The sequence below is a fragment of the Aptenodytes patagonicus genome, chromosome 1 (assembly GCF_965638725.1).
Source record: "Aptenodytes patagonicus chromosome 1, bAptPat1.pri.cur, whole genome shotgun sequence".
NCBI classification, from domain to species: Eukaryota; Metazoa; Chordata; class Aves; order Sphenisciformes; family Spheniscidae; genus Aptenodytes; species Aptenodytes patagonicus.
Window position 1 is genome coordinate 2,101,684 of NC_134949.1, and position 19,940 is coordinate 2,121,623.

General features: G+C 38.3%; 1 protein-coding gene across 2 annotated transcripts in view; it reads left to right on the forward strand.

Annotated features, from left to right (window-relative positions):
* Positions 1-19,940, forward strand: part of CHCHD3 (coiled-coil-helix-coiled-coil-helix domain containing 3) — a 165,203-nt gene that overhangs the window by 133,265 nt on the left and 11,998 nt on the right. For both annotated transcript variants that reach the window (XM_076346608.1, XM_076346701.1), the window contains exon 6: positions 2,379-2,449. In XM_076346608.1, the coding sequence (XP_076202723.1) occupies positions 2,379-2,449 (71 nt within the window). The remainder of the gene's footprint in view (positions 1-2,378; positions 2,450-19,940) is intronic.

Here is a 19,940-nt window from a genome sequence, read left to right on the forward strand (position 1 = left end):
CATGGCACACTTAACAAATCATGCACACGTAACAAATGGTTTCTTGATAGCTTGAGTCTACTGTAGGATTAAAACTTCTTGGCATATATAGCAGCTCAGTTGATCACTTGAACTGCAATTAAAAAGTAGAACAAGTACACTCAGAATATTGTTTTTGTGTCAGAAATGCTCCTTCATGCTTGAAAATGATAAAAAATTGCAATCGATCCTTACAACTGTTGTGTTCATCTTTATTGATCAGGCAAAAGAAAGATAAATCGCAGCCCAAATAAGATTATAGTAAATGTTAGCATCGTAGGGGACTGTAGGATGATAGAGAGCTATTCATCATCTCAACTGGTGACCTGTCCGCACTCGCACCATAGTCAGTCTGCTGTCTAATCGCATGCCTATTGATTTCATCTACGTCCAAGGAACCTGGATGTGACTGTCATTGGGCAGCTGAGATTGCTAAATGCAAGGGGGTCACTGGTGTGAGGAGGATTTCATTTTCATTTTCTTACTGGCCAACGGTGATTTATGAAAAAATAAATGACCCCAAGTCACATGCGTGGAAACCTTGATTCCAGTACAAATGAATTATTAGGTCTAAATCTCAGAAGCACGAGTGCATTAGACCACCGTGCTCTTTGTGATCTGTGCATGACCTTTGACTGCAGTGGATGTTACACAATTTGTTATAATTTGTGGTAAAATATAAGACTTGCAATACAATTTTACCTGTGTCCGGAGTTGGTATTCTTTTTTCAGTGATTTCTGTACATTTCAAGATTATAATTTGTAAGGAAGAACCTCGGAAGGTGAGATCCTCAAATGGAAAGGAAAAATGTTTTTTCCTTTTATTTTTGTAGATAGCGCTGCCTCTTTTGGAGTTTCCATCGAGTGTTTTTGCTGTAGTGGGCTATCGTACCTGCATTCCTCATAACATAATTTGACACTGATAAACGTTGCTCAGGAGATGTTTACTAACCCAATGATCAAGGAGACTATGTCATCTTTGACTTTTACAAAAGAGTGATCTCTCCAGTTACAGGGGGTTTAATTTTTTTTTCCCCTAACAATGTTTTAGGCATATTGCTTTTTCATACATCAATGTCTTAAATAAATAAAACTGCTTACTTCACCCAAAATAAAATTGGAATGACGCTTTCTATGGACTGCATTGTGCCATCCGTGTATGTTAAATGTTTTAAAGATGCGAAATCGTGTTGTGGCATGAATAACTTTAAACCATGGTATTAAGAGTTAGATTGTTAAAATAAGGATTCAAAATGTTTTTTACGTAATCGTGCAGTGTGTGATTGTAAGAGTTTTGTTGCCATGTTAACATGACTCCCTGGGATGCCAGATGACTCAAGAGCTGCAAAGCTACGGAAGAGTTCTTGCAGGTGCTAACAAAACCTTTCTACATCTCCCCGGCCTGTTTGCCCCACCATTCAGAGAAAAATGGTTTTAGAGAACTTTTGAACTGCTTTAACTTTTCTTTATTCCTCCAACTGTGAAGCCAGGTGCCTTAGTTATTACATCTTAAGTCCAACTGTGCTAAGGCTATAAAAACCTCTTTAAAAATACCAAGTATATATTATCTAGACATGAAGCATCACAACATTATAGTGATTTGTCTTTGAATATCCTACGTCCCACTGAGAAACTTTGCCATTTTGAAGTATAGAAAAGTTTTATTGCTTGATGATTCAGTTTTGTCTTGCCTGTATTCTGGAAATTAATGATTTGGTGGAATGGAGTGAAAGGCATTCCTGGGTTTAGGGGAGATGAAAATATGTTCTGAAGCTGCCTGATTTCAAAAATTAAAATTAGCAACTGATTGAAGCGCCCTGGAAGTTTGGAATATTAAAATAACTCACTGCGAGAGGCATCATCAAGGCAAAGAGCAAAAGAGAAAGTCAAGCCATAGTTAATTTAGTATGCAACTTTGAAGTTTGACTCGAGTATCACCTGCAAACTAGATGGGGATATATGTGTAAGTAACACAAACAGGGACATGCAAAGCAGTAAGGATTCACTATTTAGATTTTTTTTTTCTTTTTTTCTAATGGAGAAGCTTCAAAGGCTCTAGCAGCACCTACTGCTAAATATGTGCTTCTTACCCCGTGTCTCTTTACAGTTTCCTCCCTAAGAGCCATCTCTTTTGCGTAACCTTCCGGAACCAAGAGGACACGCTTATTTAAAAAAACACCAAAAGAAAAGTAATCTCTGAAACTTTGTGGAATACTTGATTTGAGGGTTAGGTTTTGGGTTTTTATGGAACAACTTAAATGGATAAGATATCCAATTAGCATTATTTACTAGATATTAGCATGCATATAAATGATATTAGATGAAATCTGTATTTTTTAAATTTTTTTTCAACTTTCCAGAGTGCCCAGTTCTACAAAGTTACCACGGAGCAATACCAAAAAGCTGCCGATGAAGTGTCAGCTCGGTTCAAGTAAGTCTTTTCTACTGTTGTTTTGACCCTGGCAACTAGATGAGTTCTTATCCACATTAACATTCACAATAATTCCCCTTCCCCCTATCACAGATCCTATCAGTCTGTGCTGGTTATTGAAATAAGAGAATTTTGAAGAATTTGGAAACGAGTGCATGGTAACCATAAGCTGCATAGAAATTGGATGTGCAGTTAGTAATGTACTAATTAATTTCTATTTGATAAGATGCATGAAATATTCTAAAAATAAATTCCTTAACATTTTTTCTTTAATGGAGAACCAAAAATGTAGTTCCAACTTTGCATTACAATAGTATTCATCCTGCGCTTGCATGATGTGAAAGGATTTAAATTAGCAGCTTCACTTTGCCCTTAACAGCGAAGGTCAAATTAAATAATTTTTATTAGTCCTGAGGACGGTTAAATGAAGATATAGTAATTGATGGATCAAAGCGACTCTGACCCTTAGCCTTGGACTCTTCCCTGTCTGCTGGTTCATCCATTAGGCAGAAGGTTGCATTTATCATTTTAGTAAGGATATAGAGAGAACTTTTTACAACCTTTTAGCATCAGCAGTAACCAAGAAATGCTGTATAAAATGAATTATTCTGTGACGATTTTTAGGTTTGTGGAGGGATTTTCTTTTGTTTTGGGTTTTGTTTTGTTTTTTGATGAGCAAGAAGAGAAAAGGGCTTTTTGAGCTGCTGATAATGATATAAATCAAGTTCTTAACTGTAAGAGAAAAATCATTTTATCTCTTAATATCACGAATTGTTAAATATTCTCTAGTGTATATATAAAGTCTTTGTACTGGTTAATGGTGCAGACTATACTGAAGACTGAATTCATCTGTCCCTTGAACAAGAGGGACAGAATGACCGTTCCCTCAAGGTCTGATTGAAGCGTAATTTGGATGGTTTCCCGTTATGGATGAGAAGCCTGGTATGTTGTTATTCATTGTCATTTTCTTCATCTGTGATAAGATTCCCATCAAGGGGGTACTTCCCCTTCCTTTGTTACAGTGGGGTGTTTCCAGGTTTTAAAATCTAATTATTGCCTAATCTGACTTTCATTATTCCAAAACAGGCTTTTATTGTGATTTGAAGTAGTTGTTGATAGCTCTAGGTGGTTATTGTGGTCAGAGGTGGGAAATGGTTTCGGGTTTGGGTTTTTTCCCCCAAATATATAAATAATTTCCTAAGTAAATCGAATGGTTTTGGGTTCCTTTTTGCACAGACGGAGCTGGTAGATATAGCAGGGACCAGTCCTTAGCATCAGGCAATATTAAGAATTTTAAGAAAGCCATTTTGAAGGCTGTTTCAGTCTATCTGCGTAAACCAAAGAGTATTCAATGAAAAAGGGATATGGAGAGGGAATCAGATTCCTAACACTTGGTAAGATTGGTCTTTTCTTAATTTTCTAGAGACTAAAGGTATAAATAGAAATCACCTATTTGACCAGTCTTCGCTGTAATGCCATTACTGAAATTGCTATGCTTCCTTTGCACTTCAAGCCAAATTTTCTGAAAAATTATTTGGAGCTTTTTGATTAGTGGATCTAGTTTTGGTCCATTGCCTTAAAAAACAAAAAGAAAACATTATGAAAAGAAAAAGGTACCTGAAATATGTGCATACATTGCAGTAGACTTGATAAAGTGCGTGAAATATCAATATTGCTTTATAATTTAAAAGTTTTCCTTATATAAAATGCTTTTAAATGCCATGTCTTTTTACCGAAGGTTTAAATTCAGCAGATGTTATTTTATCACTGCCTTTAGTATGTAACTTGATGGATAAATTATGAATGATTTAGTGAAACCTAAAGATGATGCTCTTTTGGTGTCACCAGGCATTTCTCATGTTCATTTTAATTGCATGTGAGGATTGAGGACAGAGTTTCAAGCAATAGTGTTTAAAGAGCTTGTTTAATTGGCTGTAAAAGAAGAATTAAGTAAGGTTGAACTGCTAAATTTTGTTAATGCATAAACCGATGTGCTACATGTCAGTGTGATTTCAGGTTCTAAGTGCGAGATTAATAGATCTGATTGTGGTATTATTATGAAATAGTCTGACTTTATTTTAAGCCTGTCTAGAATGAGTTGCTAAGTTTTATTGAGATAACTTGCATTTCTTCAACTTTTTAAGGTACATCTCTTTCAAGAGCAAAGAGAAGTGGATAATTGCTTAAATATTTCCTGGATTTTCCTTTTCCTTCCTCCATTTAGTCCCTGAAATTACATCAACTGTAGCTTCATCAGTCTTTAGGGATAATTCACCTCATTAAAAGGGAAAAACCGAATATGCCATATAGACTTTTGTCAGAGAACTGGCAGGTCTTCTGTACTTTGTCTGCAGTCCTTACTGATGCCTGCTTATTACCTTCTCCAGCGCTGCCTGGATTAGACTGATATTCCAAATGTTCATGATAAATGTTTTATCTCCGTGAGGTCCTGATTCACATTGATCAAATTCTGAATTATCAAACGGTTCATCTCTTTAAGACACTAATTCACATTGATCAAATCCTAAACGACCAGGTTCAGTCAGTTCCTGCAGTACACAAATTACATTAAAACAACATTACTAGAGCATGCTGCCTTTTCTAATATAGGAGTTATGTTACCCGCAGTTACATTATAACCAGAATTATTATATTATGAAGATGTCCCTGTTATAATGAGGAGTTTACACAAGAAGAAAAGAATGCGATATTACAGGAAGAGCCAGGCTTTGGGCAAAGATTTGAACTTTAACTAATCAAATTGTTCATTTGTATTGTGGTTTTTTTCCTTAATTTGAAGGGCTGGTAAGCGGGAAATTTGGCAGCTGCGGTGGTGACATTTTATTCCCCCGTGGTGTCTAGAGCCAAGTAACATCTTGATTATTCATTTACGAACAGTGCAAGCGGTTAGGGCAAATTCGGCCTAAAATAAACGTTTTTACTTTATCTTCTGTGGGTTTTGATTCTTTGTGGTAGATAATAGAATTCATAGCTGTGCACTAGTGCTTTTTCCAAAATATTTTGCCATTCCTCTCCTGCTCCACCGCTCTCTCGGAGACAACATGGAGTTGCTTCTTGTTGCTGGTTTCTTGGCAAAAGCATAGTCCCCAGCCGGCCAGACTGATAGAAAATCCATGCCCTCTTTGGGGATCGGCTCTCCATTTTGCTTTCTACTGCCCAGGTGGTTTTTGTGCGAAGCAAAGCAAGGGTGATGTTTTCCCCGGCATCTCAATGCTCCTGTGTCTGCAACGAAGCCAAATTCTGGATCTTGTGCATCGTGGCGCGGGGTTTTTATGTGTTTGTATGTTGATAGACTCCCAGATGAAATTATCCAGTGCTAAAAGTTTTAATCATGGAGGATTCTTTGCATCATCTGGAAGCGTGGGTGTTTATTCTGAATTACAGATTTTGATGGCTTTATTCCCTTACTGTGAGACTTTTGATCATGAACCTTGCCATCAGGAGGAATGCTTCTCGGGAACTGGAGGAGCTCGTTTGATTAAACACAGAAAGGTTTGGGATTTGCTCAGGCTGCTTCACAGGGTACAATCTTCACCCATTTGAGACGTTTTAAAAATAGTTTTACAAACCAAATCAGTATGTTTCACGTGATCCTCGATCATTTCCATTGCTCTGATCGCTGATGGAAGTTAGGGCTCGGTGATAGCCAGGCAACAGGCTGTTACAACCTTGAAAATATGTTCAGCAGGGGTTTGATTCAGGATAGAGCGAATGGGAATAAATGACAAAACATCAATATCATGTCTTGCTTTAACTGATGACTTCTGTGTCATGAAACTTCGTTTATTAATGTTTACTGAAAATAAAATTTAAAGCACAGTTATTCTTGATGGCTATCTGTAAATACATAGAAACACGAAGAGTACTTCCTTTAAGTTGTGTTTTAGCTGATACTCTTGAACTGGGAGGTGAAGCTGAGAAAGTTTGTAATGAAGCCACGTTAAATGACTAACAGTCACACTTCGATCTTCAAATATAATTGTCTTACAAAGTGGTGATGCCAGTTTTCTGGATATCGAAAAAAAATGCAGTATGGAGAGAAAATAAGCTTTTTAATGACAACATTGGACTGAGACCAGGGAAATGTGGGTTTATTTCACTGTTCTCGTTACCCTTCTGATGTTGGGCACATATGGTGACTTTTAAGGGACTCTTCCACACTGTCTGTAAATTAGGAATATTGATAGTTCCTTAATGCAAATATCTTCAGTAACCATCATGTTGTACTCACATACTACTGTAACGTGGAAATCCATGTTGGAGATGCCCAGGCAAATAGTTTCTGCTTTGTTTCTGCTTGCGCAGATCCACTGGTGAGAAACTTTCAATTTTCCAGCAGTTCCTTTTGCTACCTTAATTAGCATTAGTTGCTTTTAAAAGTACAGATTATAAATTATTTGTGAAATACTACGTAGTATTTTTCCAGTAACAGAAAACAGAAAGCTGTTTAGAAATCCTTGGACAGAGCCTGCAGGCTTGCCTTCCTTTAGTTGGGTTCCCTTTGCTCAGCCAAAGACGATGGGCTCTAAACAGAAACATCCTGAATTAATCTTTTCTCTTACAAATGTAGCATGTATATGTAGTGCTTTGTCATGAAACAGTTGTTTCAGTATTATTGTTTGCCCTGATGATAGTGTTGCTGGTAGTATTCTTGAACTCTTTTTTGACGTGTTATGGCTGGGGACGATGGTCCCAAGTTATCCACGGCATCCCGCAGATGAGCACAGGACTGGTATGCTTGTAAATTATGCTAGAAGGAGTGCATAGTGTTAAATACCATCAACTCAGCTTAAACCACAGAGCTTTTCTTAGCTGCAGAGGTATTCGAATAGTCTTATTTCTCTCTCTTTCTACTCTTCCACCCCATCCCCTTTTTGTTCCCCAAGGCTGCTTTGCTGTGTAGCTGCACAAACAGTTGTGCTGACACCGTGCGGGGGGTGGCATAGCAGTGAGAGTTGCTTATGTTGATTTAACCAGTGCCGATGTCTGATATCTAACGGCGTTAACACTTAACAAGCGAAGTGTAAATGGTGTTTTGCAGAGTGGATGTGATATCGTCACCCCTCTTAGGTTTAAACCAGTCTGGATTCAGAACGCATAGAGCTGCTTCAGGTAGGAAGAGAAATTGATAAAGAGACTACAAATCTTTTCGGTCTCTCTTATTTACCTTGTACATCCACAATCCTGTTCCTTTTGAGTGCAAAAGGAATAAAACAGAATCTGTTTTCTTTGCTCACTCCTTTTAGCCAGTACTTGGTCCTGATAGACTTACCTGAGGGCTGCCGTGGCAGAGCTCATTCAAGCAACGTGTTTGACTTTCTACTACTACTTTGTGTACGTGATTTTGCTTTGACACTGTTCCCTCGGCTGGCGAAACCCTTTACACCAGGCATGCCTTATGCATGCCTGTGAATCGGAGTGAGGAAGCAGGAGTTAGGTATTTCTGCCTTTCAGATACAGTTGCCTATTGCTTCAGCAGCTTGGCTTGACGAAGGGACTTGGGTGATCAGTAGTTACCACTGTCTCAGTTGCTCTTCAACCTATAAATATATATAAGAGGATATCCTTTGAGCAGCTTTAGAATATAAAAATTCTAAAACCCCTTTATTCAGTACATTTACCTATGAAACAGTGATCACTTCATAAATGACAACCTTAGTTTTCCCTGCAGCAACACAGATGTTTAACTTTCTGCCTTTGATCAATACAGTCCATTAGGAATGAGAGTACTCAACAGAGCTGGATGAAATATTAATTGTGCACTTTTTAGCTAGATGCAGATTCATTCTGAACAAAGTGGGAGCAGGGGATTCTGGCATAATGTCTGTGTGTTTTTCTGTTAAGCCCAGAATCATGAGTCTGTTTGCATGGGGATGTGTGTTTTCATTGAAATATTTGAGCTGTAATGTGAACTTTAAATGTGCTTATTTGGTCAGGAGATAGGTTTGAAGCACTGAATGTGGTTTTTGAGAGTCCTATTAACTTCTTAAATCCATTATTCAAAGTTTAGATAGCACGTTAATTAAGAGGGCCAAGCCAATTCTTTCCATATTTGCCATTATCCTTTTTCCCCCTTTGTTTCCTTTCTAGAAATCGTGGGTACATTCATTAAAGCTCTCCTCAGGCTATCACCAATTTTTCACACAGTTTACTTTACGGTCTTTCACACAGATACTTTACAGTCCGGAATGAAGAAAGCAATCTTAAAATTAATTTTAGTAAAGCACAAAGTCATGACTAGGAATTTTTTTATTTGATATGAATTAATACTTAAAATAACAAAGATTTTTCTGGAAGGTAGGATAGTTATAGTAGGATAGTTACTGTGGTATATTGTTATAGTAGGATAACCATGTGGGAAAACATGCCTCTTAATCTGAAAGTCCCTCTCCTCTTCAGGTGAGTCTGGTTGATGTGTTCGAAGGGGAAAGCACGTGCTCATGTTCCAGCACACCACAGGCTTTCTATATTTGCTTACATAGACACGTTAAGTAATTTTATAGACTTCTTTATGAAGGCAAGTGAGTGAAACTCTTTCTTCATGCATCAGTGGCCAACAGTTAAATTGGCATGTTCCCTAGTTTTGTGTGCTGGTAATCAACCAAGTCCCCTGAAAATTGATGGATGCACTCATTAAGGGCAGTTCTTGCTGCTGGCTGGTGTTTCGTGCGCCACTCACGACCGACAAGGACTGACTCTTTGCGGCGTAGTTGGCATGTAATGCTCTGCAGCGGTACATCTGGCTTTGTGCTCCCTTTCAAGGACTAAAGCCTCTTGTTTTAATACGTTAAGCATCCTTTGTTGGGATTTCGTATAAACACGAGTAAACGATTTCCCAATTACAGTATTAAACCAAGGAAGGTTACAACCCAGAGTCTCTTCTTTTTATTATTAATTTGTTCTGTATTTTGTAATCTTCTGTTGCTGAGATGTACAAATACCTTTTCTAAGGATGTTTTTTATGAGTCCAAGCCATCTGTAGGTTCAAAGCCTACAATTCTCACAGCCCCCACTTTGGAGCACACAGCAGCAAGCCTCTCTTTCTGGAAGGGAGCATGTTGTGCGGAGTCGATGGTATGGTTTTTTTAAGAAGCATACACCTGTTTCTGGTTACAGGGTGACGAATGAATTGCCAATTTCCTCTACATGTTAGAACATGACACTTCATATTGCAGGAGCTTGTGCTATCTGTTTAGTTAAGGCCCCCAACTATGTAACCATCCGTTCTGAAATCCTGGGGTGGAAGGGCAGCAATCCTTGATCAGTCGCTAATATTTGTGCGTGTGCAAGCTGCAGGAAGGGAGGTCAGTGCCACCGACCTTTGTTTTCCCATCAGAGCTCTTGAACAAGATGAAGTGATCAAAGCAGGATGCCAGTACATCAGCACGATCTCATTACTTTGGAAGCTGCATGCACAGATGCTGCTGTTGCTGCATCAGGCGTCACTGATTTACATTCATAACACCTCCATTACAGCTCATTTGCTGCTGCTTGTAATTAACCAGTTCTTCCCTTTTTTTTTCCTCCCTTCCAGTAGTGTTGGGCTAAATCAGGGAAAAAAATAGACTGCAGTCACGCTGCTTAGACTCCATCTAAGTGAAATCACAGTTGTAAAGCCAAAGTATACATTAAACATTTTGGGAAATAATATCAAATCATATGCTTTGTTGCAAAGTGCTGTCATACTCAGAAAATAAGGTTTGTAAAAATAGTATTAAGATGTCTTATAAAGTAGTTAAACTGTCTTGTTGCCTTCTAGTTCACATGAGATTAGTTCAAAAGTAAAACTTTCTCTTTAATTGCTGGTAGTAAAAATCATTACTGGACTTGAAAATTGTGGCGTCTGGCAGGTATATTGCACCTACCTTACTCTGTAGCTAAAAGGTAAAATGGTATAAAAAGGCTAAACAGTATAAAAAATACTTTATTTATTTTTTTCTACTATGGGAAATAGGTAAGACGTCAGGCATGTGGAGAACAGGTATGCTCTAACAGCTCCTTCTCTGAGCAGAGCTGCACTTTTAATTGCAGTTCATCTTCCAATATTGTTTTTTATCTTCCTGTTTGCTTAGAACAGTAAATTGAGATGAATCTCAATCAGATTTGGACCTTGGTTAGCAGTCAGGGTTTCAACACAATGTGTCCGGCGGGCCTGGAGTGTTCGACAAGCATCTCCGTATCTTCCAGCACTCACCCAGCAACCTGTTGCCGTTTCATTTACATTTTTAAAAAAAAGCCCTCATTCTCAAAACATCCGAGCAGCAGAAATGCTGCTGGTACATGAACCAGATTGCATTTATTTTATGCTGGTCCTCACATGTTTGTCTCTCAGCACATTGCAGATATTGGCAATGCAGAGTGCAGAGCTGCAGCTGGCAACATCTGGAGAAGGGGCTGCTGCAGTTGTGGGCATCTGAGAGGGTGGTTCCTGGGAGGTGGCACGGGATTATCATGTCGCAGGTGCCGCTCCTCTGTTTTGCTAAAGGAGGGAGTTAATTTCTTTGCTGTCATTCTGTGCTGCTAGCAGGCTCAAACAAATAAATAAAATTGTGCCAGGTTGCACTTGGTTAACTCTAATTTTTTGAGGAATAGAGCAAAATTGTGCAGCAGGCAGTTGGCAACATGTATGTCATATGGATGTTGGATCATGGAGAAGCCTTTATAGGTCTGCCCAGGATTTATGCTTTTTTATGTATTAGAATGCCTAAGAAATTGCCTGCCTAATGTAAATTTAGCTTTAATTAGTCCATCTACGTGCTACTGTAATAAAAATAATGAAATAGATGTGACATAAGTGCATACAGTTATCCCTTTAGGTTAGGGGACTTGACTGAGGTCAGTGGAGTAATATGTGCTGAATCTGAGTCTAGAATTAAGTGGTTAATGACTGCCATTTTTTACAGGAACTTTATAGGTCATTCTTCCTAATACAGTATATATTTTTTCAGTGACCTGATTGGTTTGGGTCCCATTTATAGGTAAGAAGTTATAACGGTCCCCAAGCTTTTGTTTTCTGTCTTAACTAGAATCAAGCAGTGACATTTTGGCTTGCTTTGTTGATCCTGTCAGTAGCACTTCCAGCATAAGATAATTTTGTTTTTTAAAAATGTAATTTTGTTTCTTAAGCAGTTCCATTCTCTAGGAGTTGACCAAGGCATCAGAATGTACATTTTCATATAGCTTTGAACAGGGGAGCGGCATGAATCCTGCTCTCGTGAGCATTACTACTTCTTTCTACCCCCAAACTTTACACAGTTTATCAATTATTCTCCTTTGATCAGAGAAAATTTGACATTTTGATAACTGAATTTTAGACAGTAGTTGCCTTTTGTGAATATGACCGTTTTGAAATTATCTCCCAGAAGATACAAGTCTTGAAAAAAATTTCTTTCTCTTTTTAGCTTGAAATTTCCAGCAAGCTTTCCCAATGGGCATCTCTAAACACAGCTGTGTAAGTCAATGAATTGATCAGAAGGTAGCTCGGCAGCTCCTCACAGACCAACTGGTGTGACTGTACACACACTTTGCACAGAGTATTACACCTGCCTTCTTGCAGGAGCCCGAAGCTCTGATCCATAGACTGCAAAATCCTAATTGTAACAGGGCTCTACATCTGATGGCTCGCAGGGAATGAGCCCATTGCCTTTAGACATTTAATAGCGTGTTACTGCGCTATGTTAGCCATGGAGCTATGGGTTAGCCATGTTAGCTGGAAGTAGTCAGGTCCAACAAGATAGTCTATCTCCCTAGCAGAAAATTCAAGTTTTATTTATTTCCCTTGAAATACTATGCTTTTATTGAATTCATGTCCTTTACAGGAATTTTTTTCCTGATGTTCTGCTTGTATTTTCTTTAAATTTTGCCGTGTTATTCGCAGTACTCCTCAATGCAAAATGCTAAATTATTTTCTGAACGTGCTTTTTGATTCTTTCAGTGGTTATCACTGCATTTGTAAAGCATGAGTCCTGACATCTATAGGAGAAAATGCATATATTAGTCATGAAATGTCCTAACCAACTTTTTAAAGGCTTTTACAGTATCTGATAAATGCGTTTTCAGGTTTTCTTGAACATGAGCTTCATTCTTAAGCAAATCAAAACTCTTCTCCTGCTGTTTTTGAAGAGGGGATTTCCTAAATATTTTTGGTTTGCTTTGGCATTTTAAATCATTTTGGCTTGTATAGATGTGACCTGATATTTATGTTCCATGCTGCGCACTTAGAAGCATGAAAAGCACACCGCCTTCTAACCCTAAAAGAACGTAAGACACAAAGCTGTTCAGTAGGAGAAATTTTTCCCTATTACTGTTTATGGAGCAGTTAAGTGTTAGTGGATTTTGTCAATTCAAGTGCTGTGTGCCTCTGTAGAGGATATATAACTAAAATTGGAAAACTTGTCTATGTTTAAGAAAAAATAATCATAAAGATGCACTCTCTCTCACTGTCCCCTGCCTTTCTGTTCATCTGCCTGCAATATAAAATCAAACTATAGTCCTGAAACATTTAAAGCACACGTTTAAGCCGGGGGCAAGGAACTGAATGGAATAGATAAAACTAATATGTGTATCTTTAAGGAGACCACTCGAGTGCCATGTCTGTGGCTATAAACTTTATAAAGATGGACTCCCCTGTCAAGGGTGTGTTAAGACAGATAGTATTCCATAGCAAGTGCTGCACTGTGCCGTGTGTGTTACTGGAAGCACAAGAAGATCAGGATCGAAAGGTTTTGCGAGACAGGCTTTATAGATCCGAGTGTAATAGACTACCTCTCTGTCTACACTGCTTTACTGTTAGTGAAATCTTGCTCTTGCATGGGCTGATGAAATGCAGTCCCTTTTGTTCCATCACATATATTCTTCTCCCTTTGCCTTGACTAAACACAGTACTTTGGCCAAAAAATTGTTATAACCCTCTCAATAAAAAGATGCAGTCAATGCGGTCAGTGTAGATTTTAAAACTAAGTTCTTTATAGATAAATTCAGTGTCAAATGAATTCAATTCACCAGCTCTTCTCTACTAAATATTTTGGCTCCTTTAGGCAGAGAAATTACAGATATTCTTCTGGACAGTCTACAAAAGAGGTTTTGGTGGCTTTTCAAGAGAATTGATTAAGGTTAAAGCTAATCTATGTAATGGCTCTATCCCAGGTTCTCTTTATTTTAAACCTGGAGACTTGTTACTCCTCTCTGGTTGCATAGCATGACCCTGCATGGGGCAGAAGTTGTCTTCAAGTTCCTCAGTACCTGGTAAACCTCATGTTTAGGAAGGTAAAGTCATTGCTGCTTTTTGGATCCTTGCAGTACTGATGTGTGAAGGTCAACCTTCACCATCACCCTCTTGTTCTGGATCTGTATTGTAAACTAATTGTTTTCAGATAATACCCAAATTAATACAGATCAGGCATTCCCCCTTCTTCTCCTTAAGAGGATGTGTGTACTACTGAAATAAGTTTGTTAATTCTGTCAGATTTTGAGTTCAGTGCTTAAATATAAAAATCCTTAGTCACATAGATCACTACTGAAAGGAACTACTGAAATACTGGTAATTTGCACTTGGAATCATCATAGGATGGTTTGGGTTGGAAGGGACCTCTAAAGGTCATCTAGTCCAACCCCCCTGCCGTGGGCAGGGACATCTTCAACTCGAGCAGGTTGCTCAGAGCCCCGTCCAACCTGACCTGGAATGTTTCCAGGGATGGGGCATCCACCACCTCTCTGGGCAACCTGTGCCAGTGCTTCACCACCCTCAGTGTAAAAAATTTCTTCCTTATCTCTAGTCTAAATCTCCCCTCTTTTAGTTTAAATCCATTACCCCTTGTCCTATCCACTTCTTACTATAGTTTCTTGAAGATGATATCCATTTTCCTGAGGTCTCTCTTTTGTGTGTGAAAATTCCTATTGTAGTACAATATACATTTCTCAAGCTAGACCCACTGTAAAGTATAATCATTTTATCGTATATTGAAAGAAACGAGAAAAGCAGTTATTTCTGTAGAACTTCCCTTGCCACTTAACATGGGTCCCCGTTTCAAACCATTTAGGAGATCCATTAAGCCACTGGGTTGCTCCTATGCATGCATTAGTAACAGACTCGGTGTAATATGGAACAGGCTTGCTATATCATGGACACATTTATGAAGATTGATAACAGCCAGGGTTCAGTGTTAACTTTTATTGTTAAACAGGCTGCAGGAGAAACTGCCTAGTATTGCTTTTGCTTTGATTTATGAAAACGTTGCTGCATGAAAAAGACATCACATAAAATAGCTCTGCTGGCAGTAGCATTATAAAATAGGGCCGTAAGTAGACCAAACAATAACTAACTATAATTATGTTCATTATTGTCTCTCTCAGCTCTCTATACCTTTGGTAGGGTGCTTGCCCTCGCTACCACGTTAGCTTTAAAGTGGACTCACCTTTCCCATGAAGTGGGATGAGCAGGATAAAATCCTGCTGTTTTATATAGGCACTACCCCCAAAGGAGACCTTTTTTGTTTGTGCCATGAAATGAAAGAGGTCATTTAGATTTTACCTACTTGCAGAAGTGATACTAGGAGGAGGAGGAAAGGTCTTTAGAAAAAATTGCTGCTTCTGTTACAATTTCCATCACTGAGGTATTTTGCCCTAAATTATTAGTGTTCTCCTGTAAGGGTTATTTCAGACTGTGTTCTATTTAGACCCCTTAAAAACAAAACCAAAAACCCCAGCGTGATGGCAAAGATCACCAGTTTTCATCTGTAGATGGTGAGAATTATTTTCTTTCTCTTAGCCTAGTACCATCCTTTGTAACGAGATGTGCCGCAGCAGGAGCAAGTTGAATTCTTCAGTTAGCGGCAATTAGCAGTAAAACTTTAGTGAGAACCAGTTGAAATCAAGGGACATGACCTAGCTGGGAAAAATTTTAGTGGTTGATCTAAAGTTTGTCTAACTTGAGATACTTTAACTAAAAAGCATTTCACTGCCAAACTATCTGAAGACCTTGGCAAAAAAAAAAAAAGCAACTTAAAAATCATACGTGATAAGGTTATCAAACACAAGGCATCAAAATAACTTTCTTGGCTCAGACTGAAGTTGCATTAAATAATCCAGTGTCCAATTAATGCTGCCAGCACACAGCAAATGTGTAAGGAGAGACCTTTGTAAGACCTTTGTGAGTTGGCAATGATGTTTCCCTGGAATACCCTCTACCTTCTGGTGTTAAACTGCTTTCCAGGTACCATCAAGTCTTATAATTGTGTCAGGGAAACGTCCACCAGTAGGCACTGAAAAATAATGAACAAATAATGAAAAAAAAAATGAGAAAAACATGAATGCTGTGCTTTACAACTCATCTCTCTAAGTTCAGTTCATGATTAGTTCATGGCGAGAGGTGCATTTTCCCTACTAGGATGCTAAAAAGGATGTTGAGGCATTATGTTTTAATGTTTCTATAGCACATTGTACAAGCGCATTAAAACTAAGATATATTATAGCAAGGTCCAGCACCCACTTCTTATCAGCATGATCACAGGACGATTATTACCCTTTGTGTGTGTTTGCGAACACATTATTGTTGTTGCAGCCCAGCTGATTATATTTTATGAAAAGGGTGGCTCAACACAGCCCGGTGCGAGACCTGGGGAAGTGTATGTAGCCTTTGTAACTTATCAGAGTGAATCCAAGCCTTTTTTGTTAAATAACTTCATGCCCAAATGAAAAATTGGCATTTATTCTACTGTCTCTTAAGATCGCAACCTTCAGTTCCCTCAAGTAATTATCACCCACGGGAGCAGTGATGCTTGAAATGTTTAACTGTTGATTGCTTTTCCTGTACGCTACTTCTACTCATAATATCTCTTATTTTTGTGGTCAGTAACAGGCTTTTGGGCCTCTTAGGCTGAAGAAAATAGTTAAACTTATATTGCTCTAGAGAGTAATATTTGGTTAATAATGTGCCACGAGTTAGTGTCTTGTGGTGCTTCGCACTGAGTGCAGTAGTTGACCTTTGCTGTAGATCAGAAACATGTCTCCTTATTAGAACACGTTCTATAGCACCTATATAAAGGGAAAGCTGTTTTTTTAGTGTCGTAGCATAAGGTGCTGTGAAGATTTTATTACCGCGATTTTGGGATGATCATGTTACTCATGAGTTTACAAAGCCTGAAGTGAGTTGTATAGCTCTTGGGAAATAAGTGGCAGTAATAAATCTACAACATGGTATGCTGTCCTGTATTTGGTTTGTGCTGCTCATTTGGGGTTTTGGTCTTTGTTTAGGTCTGTCTATATTCTTTTGTGTGTGTGTGTGCTTTACACACACAGCGATGTAACGTTACTGTGGAAAATTTAACGTAGGGACAGGAATAAAATTAAAATGGATAAAATATCCATTGAAGTAGATAAAATTATATATTTTTTTGCCACCTTCATATAAAAGCAGGTTTCAAACTGTTGCAAAATTAATTTTTCCTTTGAAAAATAGAAATACTATATTGCATTTTTACATAGTATGTAATGCTAATGAATATACCCAAGTACTCCTGCAGCAGCAATGTTGCAAACCACTGGCGTCAGCCACTTCTATGACAGATGTCAGCCAAAGCATCAATTAAAGTTCCCAAAGACGAGATCTACTACATCGTGAGCTCTAGCTAGATCTGAAGAGAGCGGTAATTCCCTTGCTGCTTGCCGCAGCCTAAACCTCCATAGCGCCAAAAAGCCCCCCAAAAGTCCTAATACTAAGAACTGGCACCACCTGGTGTTGTTTGCCGTGGTGATCTTCGACTTGTCTGCTCATAAACGGCTGAGCGAGTGGAATCTTGCCAGTCTTCATTAAATAATTTTTTGGGCAGAGTAATGAGACTGAGCTCAAGTGATGCCACATGCAAACTCTAAAAATAATTTGTGATCTGAATTTACATTATGAGGCTTGAAATGCGAGCGTTGATGTGCTGATCACGTATGCATGAAAGTGGGGGGTTTTGCTCAATTCAGACCGAGCAGATTTGACTCCTGTGGTGGGATTACTTTGTTTTTTGTTCTGCTGAGTTGTTGGCCAGACTCATGTATATCTGAGATGATTGTTCTTTGTCTCTCAACTTGCCAAACGTAGGAACTGGTTTTGATCAGTGCAAGACCAAGAAGTTATTTTTATATATATATAGCATATAGGTACATTATATGGATATAATATATTCCATGTAGATAAAACTGCTCCTTCCAGAGTTTCTTCTGATTAAAGACTGTAGTTAATATGCTATTTTTTCTACCCTGTAAAGGCGTGCATGCCCCTGTTAGAAGTCTAACATTTGTATCGTTATCATCCATGTGATTGTTTATTTTAGTATCCTGGTATTCAATAAAAGCTGTTTCTTAAGCTAAAAACAAATGTGCCTCCTAAATTTGGGTAATTCCAACATGTGGTTCCATTTGCAGCTGCAAGGACCAGCTGTGTGTAAGGTACATTTGTATAATAATATGTTGGTGTACTTTGTATTTTAAGGGGGTTTTTGTTCTTTTCTTCAGGGAGAGGAATTTTATAAATGAATAGTGGTTTGGGATAATAAAAGTCAATGAATATCAACGTAAATAAAAGTATCTGATCTAATTTTGTCTTTTGGAGTTGATGGGATTCTTGTATTCATTTGATGACTTGCTCGTCAAGCTATTTGGAGTATAAGTAGTCACAGCAGGTCAGATCAGAGGTCCCCCTAGCTTGTTGGGCAATGGCTAGGAGTGGTATTTAGGGAATGCTGTAAATATAGGGGAAGTATGCAGTGATACCATTTTACCTTCAAACAAGTAGTGGAGCGGGGCTTTCCTGAGCCAAACATCATATTTTTGCTTATTATCTCTTGATGGACGTCTCTTATGTTACTGTATAATTATCTTTTGAATCCAAATGTGCTTATGATAACCCCAATATCCTCTAGCAGTGGGTACCAGCTTTTCGTTATGTGTTGTTTGGAAAAGGCTTGAATTATTTTTTCGTTGTAAATCTACTCTAGAAAACCTCAGTGGCTGCCTCCCTTCTGTATGCCATTGATGATTTCACAGATCCATCTCACGTTCACTTGCAATTGTCTTTCTCTAGGCTGAAGAGATCTAGTCCTAATGTAACGTCCTTAGAGTCTGAAGACTTACCTTGGCAACTAGTTCATCAGTCTAATTAGGATTCACAACCAGGAAATCTTTTCTGATCCTCATCCCAATGTCTTCCTGTTGTAAGTCCCAGCCCAAGAAGGGGTTTAAGAATGTGCATAACTTTGCACATGCAAATGTGGAATTACTCACTTCTTGAAGTTCTGCTCGTATTTATGTGCTTTGCCAGATTTGAGATCTTAAATTCTCTCTGTTAATCTTAGAGATGCTCTTTCCGCCCTGTATGCAATAAATAAGTTGTTGCAATACAAGGAATGTATTGCATTTTTGCTTATGCTAAAAGCTGAACCGATATCCTACCAACATACCAGGTGTTTTACCAGGTGGGAAACATTCACTCGGTAAAAAAAAGAAAAAAGCATCTAAAAAGGTCAATAGTACTATCTGCCAGTCTTAGCTGTTAAACCAGGTTTTTGTCAACATATTGAACTTGACTTAGTACTCTCTGGACATGATTAAATGTCTGTCTTCAAGCAGTATGTGTGTGTGAATATGCTGGAATGTGTCTTTCCTCCTCTTCTCGTCTCCGTCCTTAAATTTCAAAGGTCAGAATGTTTGAAATAGATTTTTATTTGCTTTTAAGAAGGCTGGGTGAGAGATGAAATAAATGAGAGGATGACAAACATTTGCCTGTGGTTTTGTCAGTGCCGGGATTTTAGGCGAAAGAGTCTAAAAATAACACGGGCAATATTAACACTAGAGCTGATCACTAGTGGCACAAAAGATACATATATCAGCAGGCGGAGTAAGTTGTATTCCGACTTCTGTAGAAGTCTTTTATTTACTTTGACTATGCACATTTACCGTTCTCGACTGTAGAGCCAAAACGACTTTGGTTTTCTTGCACCATTTCATCAGAGATTCATTAGGCAAATTCTTTCTTTTACGCCTTTTGGGAAAGTCACACTATGTAGTCAAGTGTAAATAAAAGCAAGAATCAACCCTACAGTACTTGATCTTTTGCTGGCAGCACTTCCCACACGGTAATTTTGAGGGCTCTGTGTGGGCACAGTTTGATTATGGACTGCTTCATAACATCAGTTGTAGATATTCAGAAATCAGATCTGTGCTATTACTTCCAAATGATTTTTAGAAGAACATAACCATTTGGTTTGTGCTTTCCATGTTTCATAATGCACTTTCAAGCCATCACCTACTTAATGTGCGAAGACAATTTTTAAAAATAATTTAATATAAAGAGTAAATTAATTAAAAAACTAAAAATAATGGTGCAGCAGTAAGGACCTTCATTATCATATGCCCTTTTGTCTCTTCTCCCCGTTATCTGTTTTGCAACTATTTTCTATACTATAAACAAGTCCTGCAAACTCACTCA